The sequence below is a fragment of the Musca autumnalis genome, unplaced genomic scaffold (assembly GCF_047663935.1).
Source record: "Musca autumnalis isolate F117 unplaced genomic scaffold, ASM4766393v1 scaffold_4, whole genome shotgun sequence".
Taxonomy (NCBI): Eukaryota; Metazoa; Arthropoda; class Insecta; order Diptera; family Muscidae; genus Musca; species Musca autumnalis.
The window spans coordinates 215,046,271-215,060,578 of record NW_027411977.1 but is presented as its reverse complement, the minus strand read 5'-3'; the positions used below and the strand labels follow the sequence as shown (position 1 = coordinate 215,060,578).

The 14,308-nt window shown below is 28.1% G+C and overlaps 1 protein-coding gene across 1 annotated transcript in view; it reads right to left on the bottom strand.

Moving 5' to 3' along the window:
* The window catches only part of SPoCk (secretory pathway calcium atpase), a 314,424-nt gene extending 302,845 nt beyond the window's left edge, over positions 1–11,579 (bottom strand). Inside the window, exon 1 of the mRNA XM_073984987.1 lies at positions 9,345–11,579. Coding sequence (XP_073841088.1) covers positions 9,345–9,704 — 360 coding nt within the window. The 5' untranslated portion in view covers positions 9,705–11,579. The remainder of the gene's footprint in view (positions 1–9,344) is intronic.
* Positions 11,580–14,308: the final 2,729 nt, after the last annotated feature.

The window sequence follows — 14,308 nt, the reverse complement described above, 5'->3', positions numbered from 1 at the left end:
ACGCTTTAAGGAAAAATTGAAAAAATATTTTTTAAAAATCCACGCTTTAAGGAAAAATTGAAAAAATATTTTTTAAAAATCCACGCCTTGTGGGAAAAATTGAAAAAATATTTTTAAAAATCCACGCCTTGTGGGAAAAATTGAAAAAATATTTTTTAAAAATCCACGCCTTGTGGGAAAAATTGAAAAAATATTTTTTAAAAATCCACGCCATGTGGGAAAAATTGAAAAAATATTTTTTAAAAATCCACGCCTTGTGGGAAAAATTTAAAAAATATTTTTTTTAAAAATCCACGCCTTTTGGGAAAAATTGAAAAAAAAATATCTCTTTAAAAATCCACGCCTTGTGGGAAAAATTGAAAAAAAATATCTCTTTAAAAATCCACGCCTTGTCGGAAAAATTGAAAAAATATTTTTTAAAAATCCACGCCTTGTGAAAAATTGAAAAAATACTTTTTAAAATTTCACGCTTAAGGAAAAATTAAAAAAATAGTTTTTAAAAATCCACGCTTTAAGGAAAAATTGAAAATTTTTTTTTTTAAATGGACACTTTAAGGAAGAATTGATTTTTTTTTTAGATCCACGCCTTGTGGGAAAAATTGAAAAAAATATTTTTTAAAAATGGAAACTTTAAGGAAAAATTGATTTTTTTTAAATCCAAGCCTTGTGGGAAAAATTGAAAAAAATATTTTTTAAAAATGGACTCTTAAAGGAAAAATTGATTTTGTTTTTTTAAATCCACGCCTAGTGGGAAAAGTTGAAAAAATATTTTTTAAAAATCCACGCCTTGTGGGAAAAATTGAAAACATATTTTTTAAAAATCCACGCCTTGTGGGAAAAATTGAAAAAATATTTTTTAAAAATGGAAACTTTAAGGAAAAATTGATTTTTTTTAAATCCAAGCCTTGTGGAAAAAATTGAAAAAAATATTTTTTAAAAATGGACACTTTAAGGAAAAATTGATTTTGTTTTTTTTAAATCCACGCCTTGTGGGAAAAATTGAAAAAATATTTTTTAAAAATGGACACTTTAAGGAAAAATTGATTTTGTTTTTTTAAATCCACGCCTTGTGGGAAAAATTGAAAAAATATTTTTTAAAAATCCACGCCTTGTGGGAAAAAATTGAAAAAATATTTTTTAAAAATCCACGCCTAGTGGGAAAAATTGAAAAAATATTTTTTAAAAATCCACGCCTTGTGGGAATAATTGAAAAAATATTTTTTTAAAAATCCACGCCTTGTGGGAAAAATTGAAAAAATATTTTTTAAAAATCCACGCCTTGTGGGAAAAATTGAAAAAATATTTTTAAAAATCCACGCCTTGTGGGAATAATTGAAAAAATATTCTTTAAAAATCCACGCCTTGTGGGAAAAATTGAAAAAATATTTTTTAAAAATCCACGCTTTAAGGAAAAATTGTGGGAAAAATTGAAAAAATATTTTTTAAAAATCCACGCCTTGTGGGAAAAATTGAAAAAATATTTTTTAAAAATCCACGCCTTGTGGGAAAAATTGAAAAAATATTTTTTAAAAATCCACGCCTTGTGGGAAAAATTGAAAAAATATTTTTTTTTAAAAATCCACGCCTTGTGGGAAAACTTGAAAAAATATTTTTTAAAAATCCACGCTTTAAGGATAAATTGAAAAAATAGTAGAACCTAACCTACGGTAATTTACACGTTTACCAGTGGCATGTATGCGTATCTGTTTCTTTACTACACGATTGGTAAGAAAATCGATTTCAATAAATATTTCAAATGTAACTATCTGCTATCCTTGCTGCAGTTAGACGTGTATCCTGTTTATTTTGCTCTTTTTGAAATTATGTTCTGTTTTTTTTTTTTTAGTCTGAATGTGACAAGAACTACATTAACTAGTAGCAATGAAAACAAACATTGTAAAATGCTGAATTGAAAAATCAAAGACACATTGAAAACCAAACAGAATGCAACAACAACAAAATATCTGACATGAACATTGAACATCTAATTGGAACATGACACGTATTCGTCCTTATTTCTCTGTGTGACGCGTTACTCAATACGAATTGTTGCTATAGTGAGAATCGAATCGACCATCAAACGAAACGCATACACTGAGCTTGTGTCCTGCAACAGTCTAAGTAGCTTAGTATTAGTGTTTTATTGAAGGAAACGGGGAAGGGGGGAGAATAGAGTAGACTAATGCAAGCTCCATATATAAATATGTACATATATACATATGTATATGTAGGTAGGTTCATTAAGCTTATCGAATACATACAGCCATAGTGCGATATCCTCATACTGATAGTCCTTGTATAGTTGCGATAAATATGTAATCCTTTCTGATTATTAAACTACAAAACCAAGCAACATAGCGACCAGAAGAATATACACAAATAAATGATGGAAAGATAACTCATTGCGTTGTTGAACTACAAAAGTAGGTAACTTCAAAATTGAATAAAATATCGAATGTACCACAATATTGGATATAGGATGTTCCACAATGACCACAAAAATGGATTTGCAAGAGTTCGGTTTTAGTTTTATAAAACTATATTCCCCATTTTAACTTAGTCCACTTGGCTTTTTAGTCAAATTTCATTATTACCCAGCCATTGGATTTCGTTATACTTTCATATGTCACATTTCTATCGGGCAATTTAACTAGAATTTTATTTCTTGTTAAATACAAAATTCCTCTACTCACGCAAACATTTGTACATATGTTTATATAATTCTATATACAAATGTCGTTTAAATATGTATTATCGATATGTTAAACAAATACCGACATTGTCCTTAAGCTATAGAAATTATAGTAAAATGTTTCGTTTATCCTTTCCCTTTGGCCAATCCTAGAAAGCATTCATGTATGTCGTAAGTCAACTGTCTTAACGCCTTTGTAAGCAATAAACAGAAAATAGTGAGAGGGAGAGAGAATGACGATAGAAAAGAGATTACAAATTTAAACAAAAAAATACTTTTTTTAATTTTTCCACAAGGCGTGGATTTATAAAAAATATTTTTTCAATTTTTCCACAAGGCGTGAATTTATCAAAAATATTTTTTCAATTTTTCCACAAGGCGTGGATTTATAAAAAATATTTTTTCAATTTTTCCACAAGGCGTGGATTTATAAAAAATTTTTTTTCAATTTTTCCACAAGGCGTGGATTTATAAAAAATATTTTTTCAATTTTTCCACAAGGCGTGGATTTATAAAAAATATTTTTTCAATTTTTCCACAAGGCGTGGATTTATAAAAAATATTTTTTCAATTTTTCCACAAGGCGTGGATTTTTACAAAAATATTTTTTCAATTTTCCACAAGGCGTGGATTTTTACAAAAATATTTTTTCAATTTTCCACAAGGCGTGGATTTTTACAAAAATATTTTTTCAATTTTTCCCACAAGGCGTGGATTTTTAAAAAATATTTTTTCAATCTTCCACAAGACGTGGATTTTTAAAAAAAATATTTTTCAATTTTTTCACAAGGCGTGGATTTAAAAAAAAAAATATTTTTCAATTTTCCACAAGGCGTGGATTTTTACAAAAATATTTTTTCAATTTTCCACAAGGCGTGGATTTAAAAAAAAAAAAATATTTTTCAATTTTCCACAAGGCGTGGATTTTTACAAAAATATTTTTTCAATTTTCCACAAGGCGTGGATTTATAAAAAATATTTTTTCAATTTTTCCACAAGGCGTGGATTTATAAAAAATATTTTTTTCAATTTTTCCACAAGGCGTGGATTTATAAAAAATATTTTTAAAAATTTTCAACAAAACGTGGATTTATAAACAGTATTTTTAAAATTTTTCCACAATACGTGGATTAATAAAAAAATATTTTTAAAATTTTTCAACAAAACGTGGATTTATAAAATTATTTTTAAATTTTTCAACAAAGCTTGTATGTCGTGTAAATAAACCATGTTTTGGAGTTCGTTCAAAAAATATTCTTTAAATAAACCACGTTTTGGAGTTCGTTCAAAAAATATTCTTTAAATAAACCACGTTTTGGAGTTCGTTCAAAAAATATTCTTTAAATCAACCACGTTTTGAAGGTAGTTCAAAAAATATTCTTTAAATAAACCACGTTTTGGAGTTCGTTCAAAAAATATTCTTTAAATAAACTACGTTTTGAAGGTAGATCAAAAAATATTCTTTAAATAAACCACGTTTTGAAGGCAGTTCAAAAATATTCTTTAAATCAACCACGTTTTGAAGGTAGTTCAAAAAATATTCTTTAAATAAACCACGTTTTGGAGTTCGTTCAAAAAATATTCTTTAAATAAACTACGTTTTGAAGGTAGATCAAAAAATATTCTTTAAATAAACCACGTTTTGAAGGCAGTTCAAAAATATTCTTTAAATCAACCACGTTTTGAAGGTAGTTCAAAAAATATTCTTTAAATAAACCACGTTTTGAAAGTAGGTAAAAAAATATTCTTTAAATAAACCACGTTTTGAAGTTCGTTCAAAAAATATTCTTTAAATAAACCACGTTTTGGAGTTCGTTCAAAAAATATTCTTTAAATAAACCACGTTTTGGAGTTCGTTCAAAAAATATTCTTTAAATCAACCACGTTTTGAAGGTAGTTCAAAAAATATTCTTTAAATAAACCACGTTTTGGAGTTCGTTCAAAAAATATTCTTTAAATAAACCACGTTTTGGAGTTCGTTCAAAAAATATTCTTTAAATAAACTACGTTTTGAAGGTAGATCAAAAAATATTCTTTAAATAAACCACGTTTTGAAGGTAGTACAAAAATATTCTTTAAATAAACCACGTTTTGAAGGTAGTTCAAAAAATATTCTTTAAATAAACCACGTTTTGAAGGTAGTTCAAAAAATATTCTTTAAATAAACCACGTTTTGAAGGTAGTTCAAAAATATTCTTTAAATAAACCACGTTTTGGAGTTCGTTAAAAAAATATTCTTTAAATAAACAACGTTTTGGAGTTCGTTCAAAAAATATTCTTTAAATAAACCACGTTTTGGAGTTCGTTCAAAAAATATTCTTTAAATAAACCACGTTTTGAAGGTAGTTCAAAAATATTCTGTAAATAAACCACGTTTTGGAGTTCGTTTAAAAAATATTCTTTAAATAAACCACGTTTTGAAGGTAGTTCAAAAAATATTCTTTAAATAAACCACGTTTTGAAGGTAGTACAAAAAATATTCTTTAAATAAACCACGTTTTGAAGTTAGTTCAAAAAAATATTCTTTAAATAAACCACGTTTTGAAGGTAGTACAAAAATATTCTTTAAATAAACCACGTTTTGAAGGTAGTTAAAAAAATATTCTTTAAATAAACCACGTTTTGGAGTTCGTTCAAAAAATATCTTTAAAAACACCTGGTTTTGAAGGTAGTTCAAAAAATATTCTTTAAAAACATCAGGTTTTGAAGGTAGTTCAAAAAATATTCTTTAAATAAACCACGTTTTGAAGGTAGTTCAAAAAATATTCTTTAAATAAACCACGTTTTGAAGGTAGTTCAAAAAATATTCTTTAAATAAACCACGTTTTGAAGGTAGTTCAAAAAATATTCTTTAAATAAACCACGTTTTGAAGGTAGTTCAAAAAATATTCTTTAAATAAACCACGTTTTGAAGGTAGTTCAAAAAATATTCTTTAAATAAACCACGTCTTGAAGGTAGTTCAAAAAATATTCTTTAAATAAACCACGTTTTGAAGGTAGTTCAAAAAATATTCTTTAAATAAACCACGTTTTGAAGGTAGTTCAAAAAATATTCTTTAAATAAACCACGTTTTGAAGGTAGTTCAAAAAATATTCTTTAAATAAACCACGTTTTGAAGGTAGTTCAAAAAATATTCTTTAAATAAACCACATTTTGAAGGTAGTTCAAAAAATATTCTTTAAATAAACCACGTTTTGAAGGTAGTTCAAAAAATATTCTTTAAATAAACCACGTTTTGAAGGTAGTTCAAAAAATATTCTTTAAATAAACCACGTTTTGAGTTCGTTCAAAAAATATTCTTTAAATAAACCACGTTTTGGAGTTCGTTCAAAAAATATTCTTTAAATAAACCACGTTTTGAAGGTAGTTCAAAAATATTCTGTAAATAAACCACGTTTTGGAGTTCGTTTAAAAAATATTCTTTAAATAAACCACGTTTTGAAGGTAGTTCAAAAATATTCTGTAAATAAACCACGTTTTGGAGTTCGTTTAAAAAATATTCTTTAAATAAACCACGTTTTGAAGGTAGTTCAAAAATATTCTGTAAATAAACCACGTTTTGGAGTTCGTTTAAAAAATATTCTTTAAATAAACCACGTTTTGGAGTTCGTTCAAAAAATATTCTTTAAATAAACCACGTTTTGAAGGTAGTTCAAAAATATTCCTTAAATAAACCACGTTTTGAAGGTAGTTCAAAAAATATTCTTTAAATAAACCACGTTTTGAAGGTAGTACAAAAAATATTCTTTAAATAAACCACGTTTTGAAGTTAGTTCAAAAAAATATTCTTTAAATAAACCACGTTTTGAAGGTAGTACAAAAATATTCTTTAAATAAACCACGTTTTGAAGGTAGTTAAAAAAATATTCTTTAAATAAACCACGTTTTGGAGTTCGTTCAAAAAATATCTTTAAAAACACCTGGTTTTGAAGGTAGTTCAAAAAATATTCTTTAAAAACATCAGGTTTTGAAGGTAGTTCAAAAAATATTCTTTAAATAAGCCACGTTTTGAAAGTAGTTCAAAAAATATTCTTTAAATAAACCACGTTTTGAAGGTAGTTCAAAAAATATTCTTTAAATAAACCACGTTTTGATGGTAGTTCGAAAAAATATTCTTTAAATAAACCACTTTTTGAAGGTAGTTCAAAAAAATATTCTTTAAATAAACCACGTTGTGAAGGTAGTTCAAAAAATATTCTTTAAATAAACCACGTTTTTAAGGTAGTACAAAAAATATTCTTTAAATAAACCACGTTTTGGAGTTCGTTCAAAAACTATTCTTTAAATACACCACGTTTTGAAGGTAGTTCAAAAACTATTCTTTAAATAAACCACGTTTTGAAGGTAGTTCAAAAAATATTCTTTAAATAAACCACGTTTTGAAGGTAGTTCAAAAAATATTCTTTAAATAAACCACGGTTTGAAGGTAGTTCAAAAAATATTCTTTAAATTAATCACGTTTTGAAGGTAGTTAAAAAATATTCTTTGAATAAACCACGTTTTGAAGGTAGTTCAAAAAATATTCTTTAAATAAATCAAGTTTTGGTGGTCGTTAAAAATATTCTTTAAATAAATCAAGTTTTGGTGGTCGTTAAAAATATTCTTTAAATAAACCATTTTTTGGAGTTCGTTCAAAAGATATTCTTTAAATAACCCACGCTCTGTTAAGTCCTCAAAAAAATATTCTTTAAATAACCCACGCTCTGTTAAGTCCTCAAAAAAATATTCTTTAAATAACCCACGCTCTGTTATGTCCTCAAAAAAATATTCTTTAAATAACCCACGCTCTGTTAAGTCTTCAAAAAATATTCTTTAAATAACCCACGCTCTGTTAAGTCTTCAAAAAATATTCTTTAAATAACCCACGCTCTGTTAAGTCCTCAAAAAATATTCTTTAAATAACCCACGCTCTGTTAAGTCCTCAAAAAATATTCTTTAAATAACCCACGCTCTGTTAAGTCCTCAAAAAATATTCTTTAAATAACCCACGCTCTGTTAAGTCCTCAAAAAATATTCTTTAAATAACCCACGCTCTGTTAAGTCCTCAAAAATTATTCTTTAAATAACCCACGCTCTGTTAAGTCCTCAAAAAAATATTCTTTAAATAACCCCCGCTCTGTTAAGTCTTCAAAAATATTCTTTAAATAACCCACGCTCTGTTAAGTCTTCAAAAATATTCTTTAAATAACCCACGCTCTGTCAAGTCCTCAAAAAATATTCTTTAAATAACCCACGCTCTGTCAAGTCCTCAAAAAATATTCTTTAAATAACCCACGCTCTGTTAAGTCCTCAAAAAATATTCTTTAAATAACCCACGCTCTGTTAAGTCCTCAAAAAATATTCTTTAAATAACCCACGCTCTGTTAAGTCCTCAAAAAAATATTCTTTAAATAACCCCCGCTCTGTTAAGTCTTCAAAAATATTCTTTAAATAACCCACGCTCTGTTAAGTCTTCAAAAATATTCTTTAAATAACCCACGCTCTGTCAAGTCCTCAAAAAATATTCTTTAAATAACCCACGCTCTGTCAAGTCCTCAAAAAATATTCTTTAAATAACCCACGCTCTGTTAAGTCCTCAAAAAATATTCTTTAAATAACCCACGCTCTGTTAAGTCCTCAAAAAATATTCTTAAAATAAGTTGGGCTCTATTAAGTCTACCAAACTATGTTCTTAAAATAAGTTATACTCTGTTAAGTCCTTCAAAAAATGTTCTTAAAATAAGTTAGACTCTGTTAAGTCCTCCAAAAAATATTCTTAAAATAAGTTATGCTCTGTTAAGTCCTCAAAAAATATTCTTAAAATGAGTTGGGCTTTGTTAAGTCTTATAAAATATTCCTTTAATAAAGCACGGTCTGTTAAGTCCTCAAAAATATTCTTAAAATAAGTTAGGCTCTGTTAAGTCCTCCAAAAAATATTCTTAAAATAAGTTAGGCTCTGTTAAGTCCTTAAAAAAATATTCTTTAAAGAAGTTACGCTCTTTAAGTCCTCAAAAAATATTCTTAAAATAAGTTACGCTCTGTTAAGTCCTCAAAAAAATTTCTTTTAAAGAGTTGTGTTCTGTTAAGTCTTCAAAAAATATTCTTAGAATAAGTAAGGCTCTGTTAAGTCCTCCAAAAATTTTTCTTAAAATAAGATATGCTCTGTCCTCAAACAAAAATATTCTTAAAATGAGCTAGGCTCTGTTAAGTCTACCAAAAAATGTTCTTAAAATAAGTTAGACTCTGTTAAGTCCTCCAAAAATATTCTTAAAATAAGTTGCGCTCTGTTAAGTCCTCAAAAAATATTATTAAAATAAGTTACGCCCTGTTAAGTTTTCAAAGAAATATTTCTAAAATAAGTTACGCTCTGTTAAGTCCTCAAAAAATATTCTTAAAATAAGTTAGGCTCTGTTAAGTCCTCAAAAAATAGTCTTAAAATAAGTTGCGCTCTGTTAAGTCCCCAAAAATATTCTTAAAATAAGTCAAGCTCTGTTAAGTCCTCAAAAGAATATTCCTTATATATATTCTAAGTCCTCCAAAAAATATTCTTTAAATAGTTTCATCCTCATTTTTCCCCATGATCTATGTATTTCCCTTTAATTGATTCCACCTCAAGCATATCTGACTATGAAATTATGGTCTAAATTTAATTAAAATTCAATTTGGACTTACCTCAATGACACTATCCCTTCCCAGACCGGATAAAACCTTGCGATTCAATTGTTGCTTTCTTGCAATGGCTGCGGCGTTGGCCAGTCGAGCACCACCACCCGAACCCACTAGTCCTGTGGCAGCTGCTGCTGCAGAGGCTATTACAATTTCGTCTTCTTCCTCTTCGTCGTCGTCGTAATCAACGTTACAATCGTCATCGACTTCTTCGTGATCGTCCAATATATTATCGTCGTCTTCGTCAAGACCCGAACCGGCACTTAAATTAAAATCATCCGTGGCTGCGGTATCAATTTCCAATTGTTCTTGAAAACTTAAATCTAAATCTTGGGGTAATTTGGCATATTTCTTGTGGTTTTTCATTGCCTTTTGTTAAGAAGTCGGGAGGAGAACAAATGTAATCAATTAAGAGAGACGGAGAAAGAACGGAAATGCAACAATTGTATCTGAGATTTGAGGTTATCTTTTTTATTTTTTTTTTTTTTTTGTTCTTAGAAATGACACTTTTTGGTTAGTTTTCCTTTAGTATTCTTTTTTATTATTTTATTAAGGGCTGTTTTGTAATGCTTCTTCTTCTTCTTCTAAGAGGGTTGTTGTCGTTGAATAATTCAATGATGATGCAATAATTGCAGCAGCAACTCCAATTTCTTTCTTTTTCTTTGCCAATATCACACCACAATTGATTTGATTGATGAAACTTGTTTTGTTTTGCCTGCCAATGGCCCTTTTAAAGGGAGAGAGAGCACCCCCAACTCTCCTTCCTTTTTTGTTTGGTTTGTTTAACAGTCAAAATAACACAACATACACAGACGGCGAGGCCTAGTTGTTCACACACACACACAAATGGCCTCTGTTGTGTCTGTTGGGGTTTGTTTTGTTTGGAGAGCAAGGCTGGCACTGTGGTTCTCACTGTGAGTATAATAACGGGGGGGTTTGTTGTTGTTATGTTTGTTATATTTACGAGGTTTAACAGTTATGGGGTTTTTATAAGGGGTTTTGTTTTTGTTTTTTTTATTTTTTGCAAGGATTTGTTGTTATTTTTTTGCTTAATTCAAGTGGTATGCTTGCTGAGTCATGCTTTAAAATTTGTGGAAAAAACCAGTCACTATTGTTTTTGTTATTATTCTATAATTTTGTATTTTTTGTAATGTTTTTTTACAGTGTTTTATTAAAAGAGTTACAATTCATTTCACGGTTATAATGAGCCACGTTTTCCACCGTTTCTTTTTTGTGGGCTTGGAAATGGGAACAATCGATTTTTTTCTTGTTATTTCCGTTTTTCACTTGGATTTCTTTTGTTGTTATTTTCTTATTGTGTTATTGTTGCTTACATGCTTTTACAATGGAAACATGGAAAAGTAAAAGCCTTTAATCGTGCCATACAATTGCCATTGTCGTCGTCGCCATGGGTTACCCCGTTTTCTTTCTTTCACAATGCAGCAAGTCAGACATGTGCTGCTGCTGCTCTATATTTATACCACCTAATATGGAGGATTTTACCAACAGGTTTTCATAGTATTTTGTAACTAGAACTCACTCACTCCCCCATCGATTTTTTTCTTTATTACATGTCACTTTTGTGATGCTTCTTCTTCTTCGTAATTTCTTTCAAGGAAAAACTTCAATTCTTTTGTATGCTTTTCTTTGCTTATGGATTTGCCAAGAAGCTATTATTATTGTTGTTGTTTTTGTTTTTTCACTGCACCACATGCCAACTACATGGGCAGCGAGGAGCAGTAAATTTCCTCAGAATCATACAACGTTTCAAGGAGTCACCAAGATGATGATGGCGACAAATGCACGTTTCTTCTGCCACCGCTGCTGCCGCTTCATTGAATATTTAAGGAGCCATAAAGAATACACAATACACTCTCTTGAAGTTACAGAGGCACAGACTCACACACAGAAACACGAAATGTTTTCTTATGGGGGAAAGGAAGAAAATCACACACGAAAAACACTTCAAAATAGACTTCCTTTTAGCTGTTTTCCATTTAATATTTTTCAACAAATGACATTTCCAAACATTCTATTAAGAAATATTCGAAATATTCATCATCAAAATGCTTATATTTTCTTTCTTCTGCACTTCTTCTTTTCTTTTATTTTATGTTTGCATTAGTGTTAGTGACTTCCGTTTGATTGAATCACACGCGACACCCGCCGTTGGTTATTTTTTTCACCCGTTATTTTGCGCACCGTCTTGATGATTCGTTTTGTGAGACTATTGTGATGTGAGGAATTTGGAAGCCGTTAACTATGCATGGAAAGTGGTTATTTTCCGATGGCCATATGAAATTTGACGCATGCCCACAAATATCCTTGCAGAGTTGTAGTAAATAGGAGTTTTGCGCAATTGACAAGATATTTCGTATATAACGCCTAAAAGTAGGCAACAATTTTTGAATAGATTGTAATAGATTAGGGTAATGGGTCAATTATTTTCATTTAACCCTTATACCAGAAACAATGGAAATTCAATTTATAGTGACAGCCAAACAAGAAAAAATATTCGTGAGAAATTTAAAATAATTAATAATGAAATGAAAAAAATTGAAAAAATATTTTTTAAAAATCCACACCTTGTGGAAAAAAATTGAAAAAATATTTTTTAAAAATCCACACCTTGTGGAAAAAAATTGAAAAAATATTTTTTTAAAAATCCACGCCTTGTGGAAAAAAATTGAAAAAATATTTTTTAAAAATCCACGCCTTGTGGAAAGAATTGAAAAAATATTTTTTAAAAATCCACGCCTTGTGGAAAGAATTGAAAAAATATTTTTTAAAAATCCACGCCTTGTGGAAAGAATTGAAAAAATATTTTTTAAAAATCCACGCCTTGTGGAAAGAATTGAAAAAATATTTTTTAAAAATCCACGCCTTGTGGAAAGAATTAAAAAAATATTTTTTTAAAAATCCACGCCTTGTGGAAAGAATTGAAAAAATATTTTTTAAAAATCCACGCCTTGTGGAAAGAATTGAAAAAATATTTTTTAAAAATCCACGCCTTGTGGAAAGAATTGAAAAAATATTTTTTAAAAATCCACGCCTTGTGGAAAGAATTGAAAAATATTTTTTAAAAATCCACGCCTTGTGGAAAGAATTGAAAAAATATTTTTTAAAAATCCACGCCTTGTGGAAAGAATTGAAAAAATATTTTTTAAAAATCCACGCCTTGTGGAAAGAATTGAAAAAATATTTTTTAAAAATCCACGCCTTATAGAAAAATTCCAAAAATATTTTTTAAAAATCCACGCCTTATAGAAAAAATCCAAAAATATTTTTTAAAAATCCACGCCTTATAGAAAAATTCCAAAAATATTTTTTAAAAATCCACGCCTTATAGAAAAATTCCAAAAATATGTTTTTAAAAATCCACGCCTTATAGAAAAATTCCAAAAATATTTTTTAAAAATCCACCCCATGTGGAAAAATTGAAAAAATATATTTTAAAAATCCACGCCTTGTGGAAAAAATTGAAAAACTATTTTTTAAAAATCCACGCAATGTGGAAAAAAATTGAAAAAATATTTTTTTATAAATCCACGCCTTGTGGAAAAAATTGAAAAAATATTTTTTTATAAATCCACGCCTTGTGGAAAAAATTGAAAAAATATTTTTTTATAAATCCACGCCTTGTGGAAAAAATTGAAAAAATATTTTTTTTTATAAATCCACGCCTTGTGGAAAAAATTGAAAAAAAATTTTTTTATAAATCCACGCCTTGTGGAAAAAATTGAAAAAATATTTTTTAAAAATCCACGCCTTGTGGAAAAAAATTGAAAAAATATTTTTTAAAAATCCACGCCTTGTGGAAAGAAATGAAAAAAAGATATTTTTTAAAAATCCACGCCTTGTAGAAAAAATTGAAAAAATATTTTTTTTTATAAATCCACGCCTTGTGGAAAAAATTGAAAAAATATTTTTTTATAAATCCACGCCTTGTGGAAAAAATTGAAAAAATATTTTTTTATAAATCCACGCCTTGTGGAAAAAATTAAAAAAATATTTTTTAAAAATACACGCCTTGTGGAAAGAATTGAAAAAATATTTTTTAAAAATACACGCCTTGTGGAAAGAATTGAAAAAATATTTTTTAAAAATCCACGCCTTGTGGAAAGAATTGAAAAAATATTTTTTAAAAATCCACGCCTTGTGGAAAGAATTGAAAAAATATTTTTTAAAAATCCACGCTTTAAGGAAAAATTGAAAAAAAAATATTTTTTAAAAATCCACGCCTTGTGGAAAGAATTGAAAAAATATTTTTTAAAAATCCACGCTTTAAGGAAAAATTGAAAAAAAAATATTTTTTAAAAATCCACGCCTTGTGGAAAGAATTGAAAAACTATTTTTTTAAAAATCCACGCCTTGTGGAAAGAATTGAAAAACTATTTTTTTAAAAATCCACGCCTTGTGGAAAGAATTGAAAAACTATTTTTTTAAAAATCCACGCCTAGTGGAAAGAATTGAAAAACTATTTTTTTAAAAATCCACGCCTTGTGGAAAGAATTGAAAAACTATTTTTTTAAAAATCCACGCCTTGTGGAAAGAATTGAAAAACTATTTTTTTAAAAATCCACGCCTTTTGGAAAGAATTGAAAAACTATTTTTTTAAAAATCCACGCGTTGTGGAAAGAATTGAAAAACTATTTTTTTAAAAATCCACGCGTTGTGGAAAGAATTGAAAAACTATTTTTTTAAAAATCCACGCCTTGTGGAAAGAATTGAAAAAATATTTCTTAAAAATCCACGCCTTGTGGAAAGAATTGAAAAAATATTTTTTAAAAATCCACGCCTTGTGGAAAGAATTGAAAAACTATTTTTTTAAAAATCCACGCCTTGTGGAAAGAATTGAAAAACTATTTTTTTAAAAATCCACGCCTTGTGGAAAGAATTGAAAAACTATTTTTTAAAAAATCCACGCCTTGTGGAAAAAATTGAAAAAATATTTTTTAAAAATCCACGCC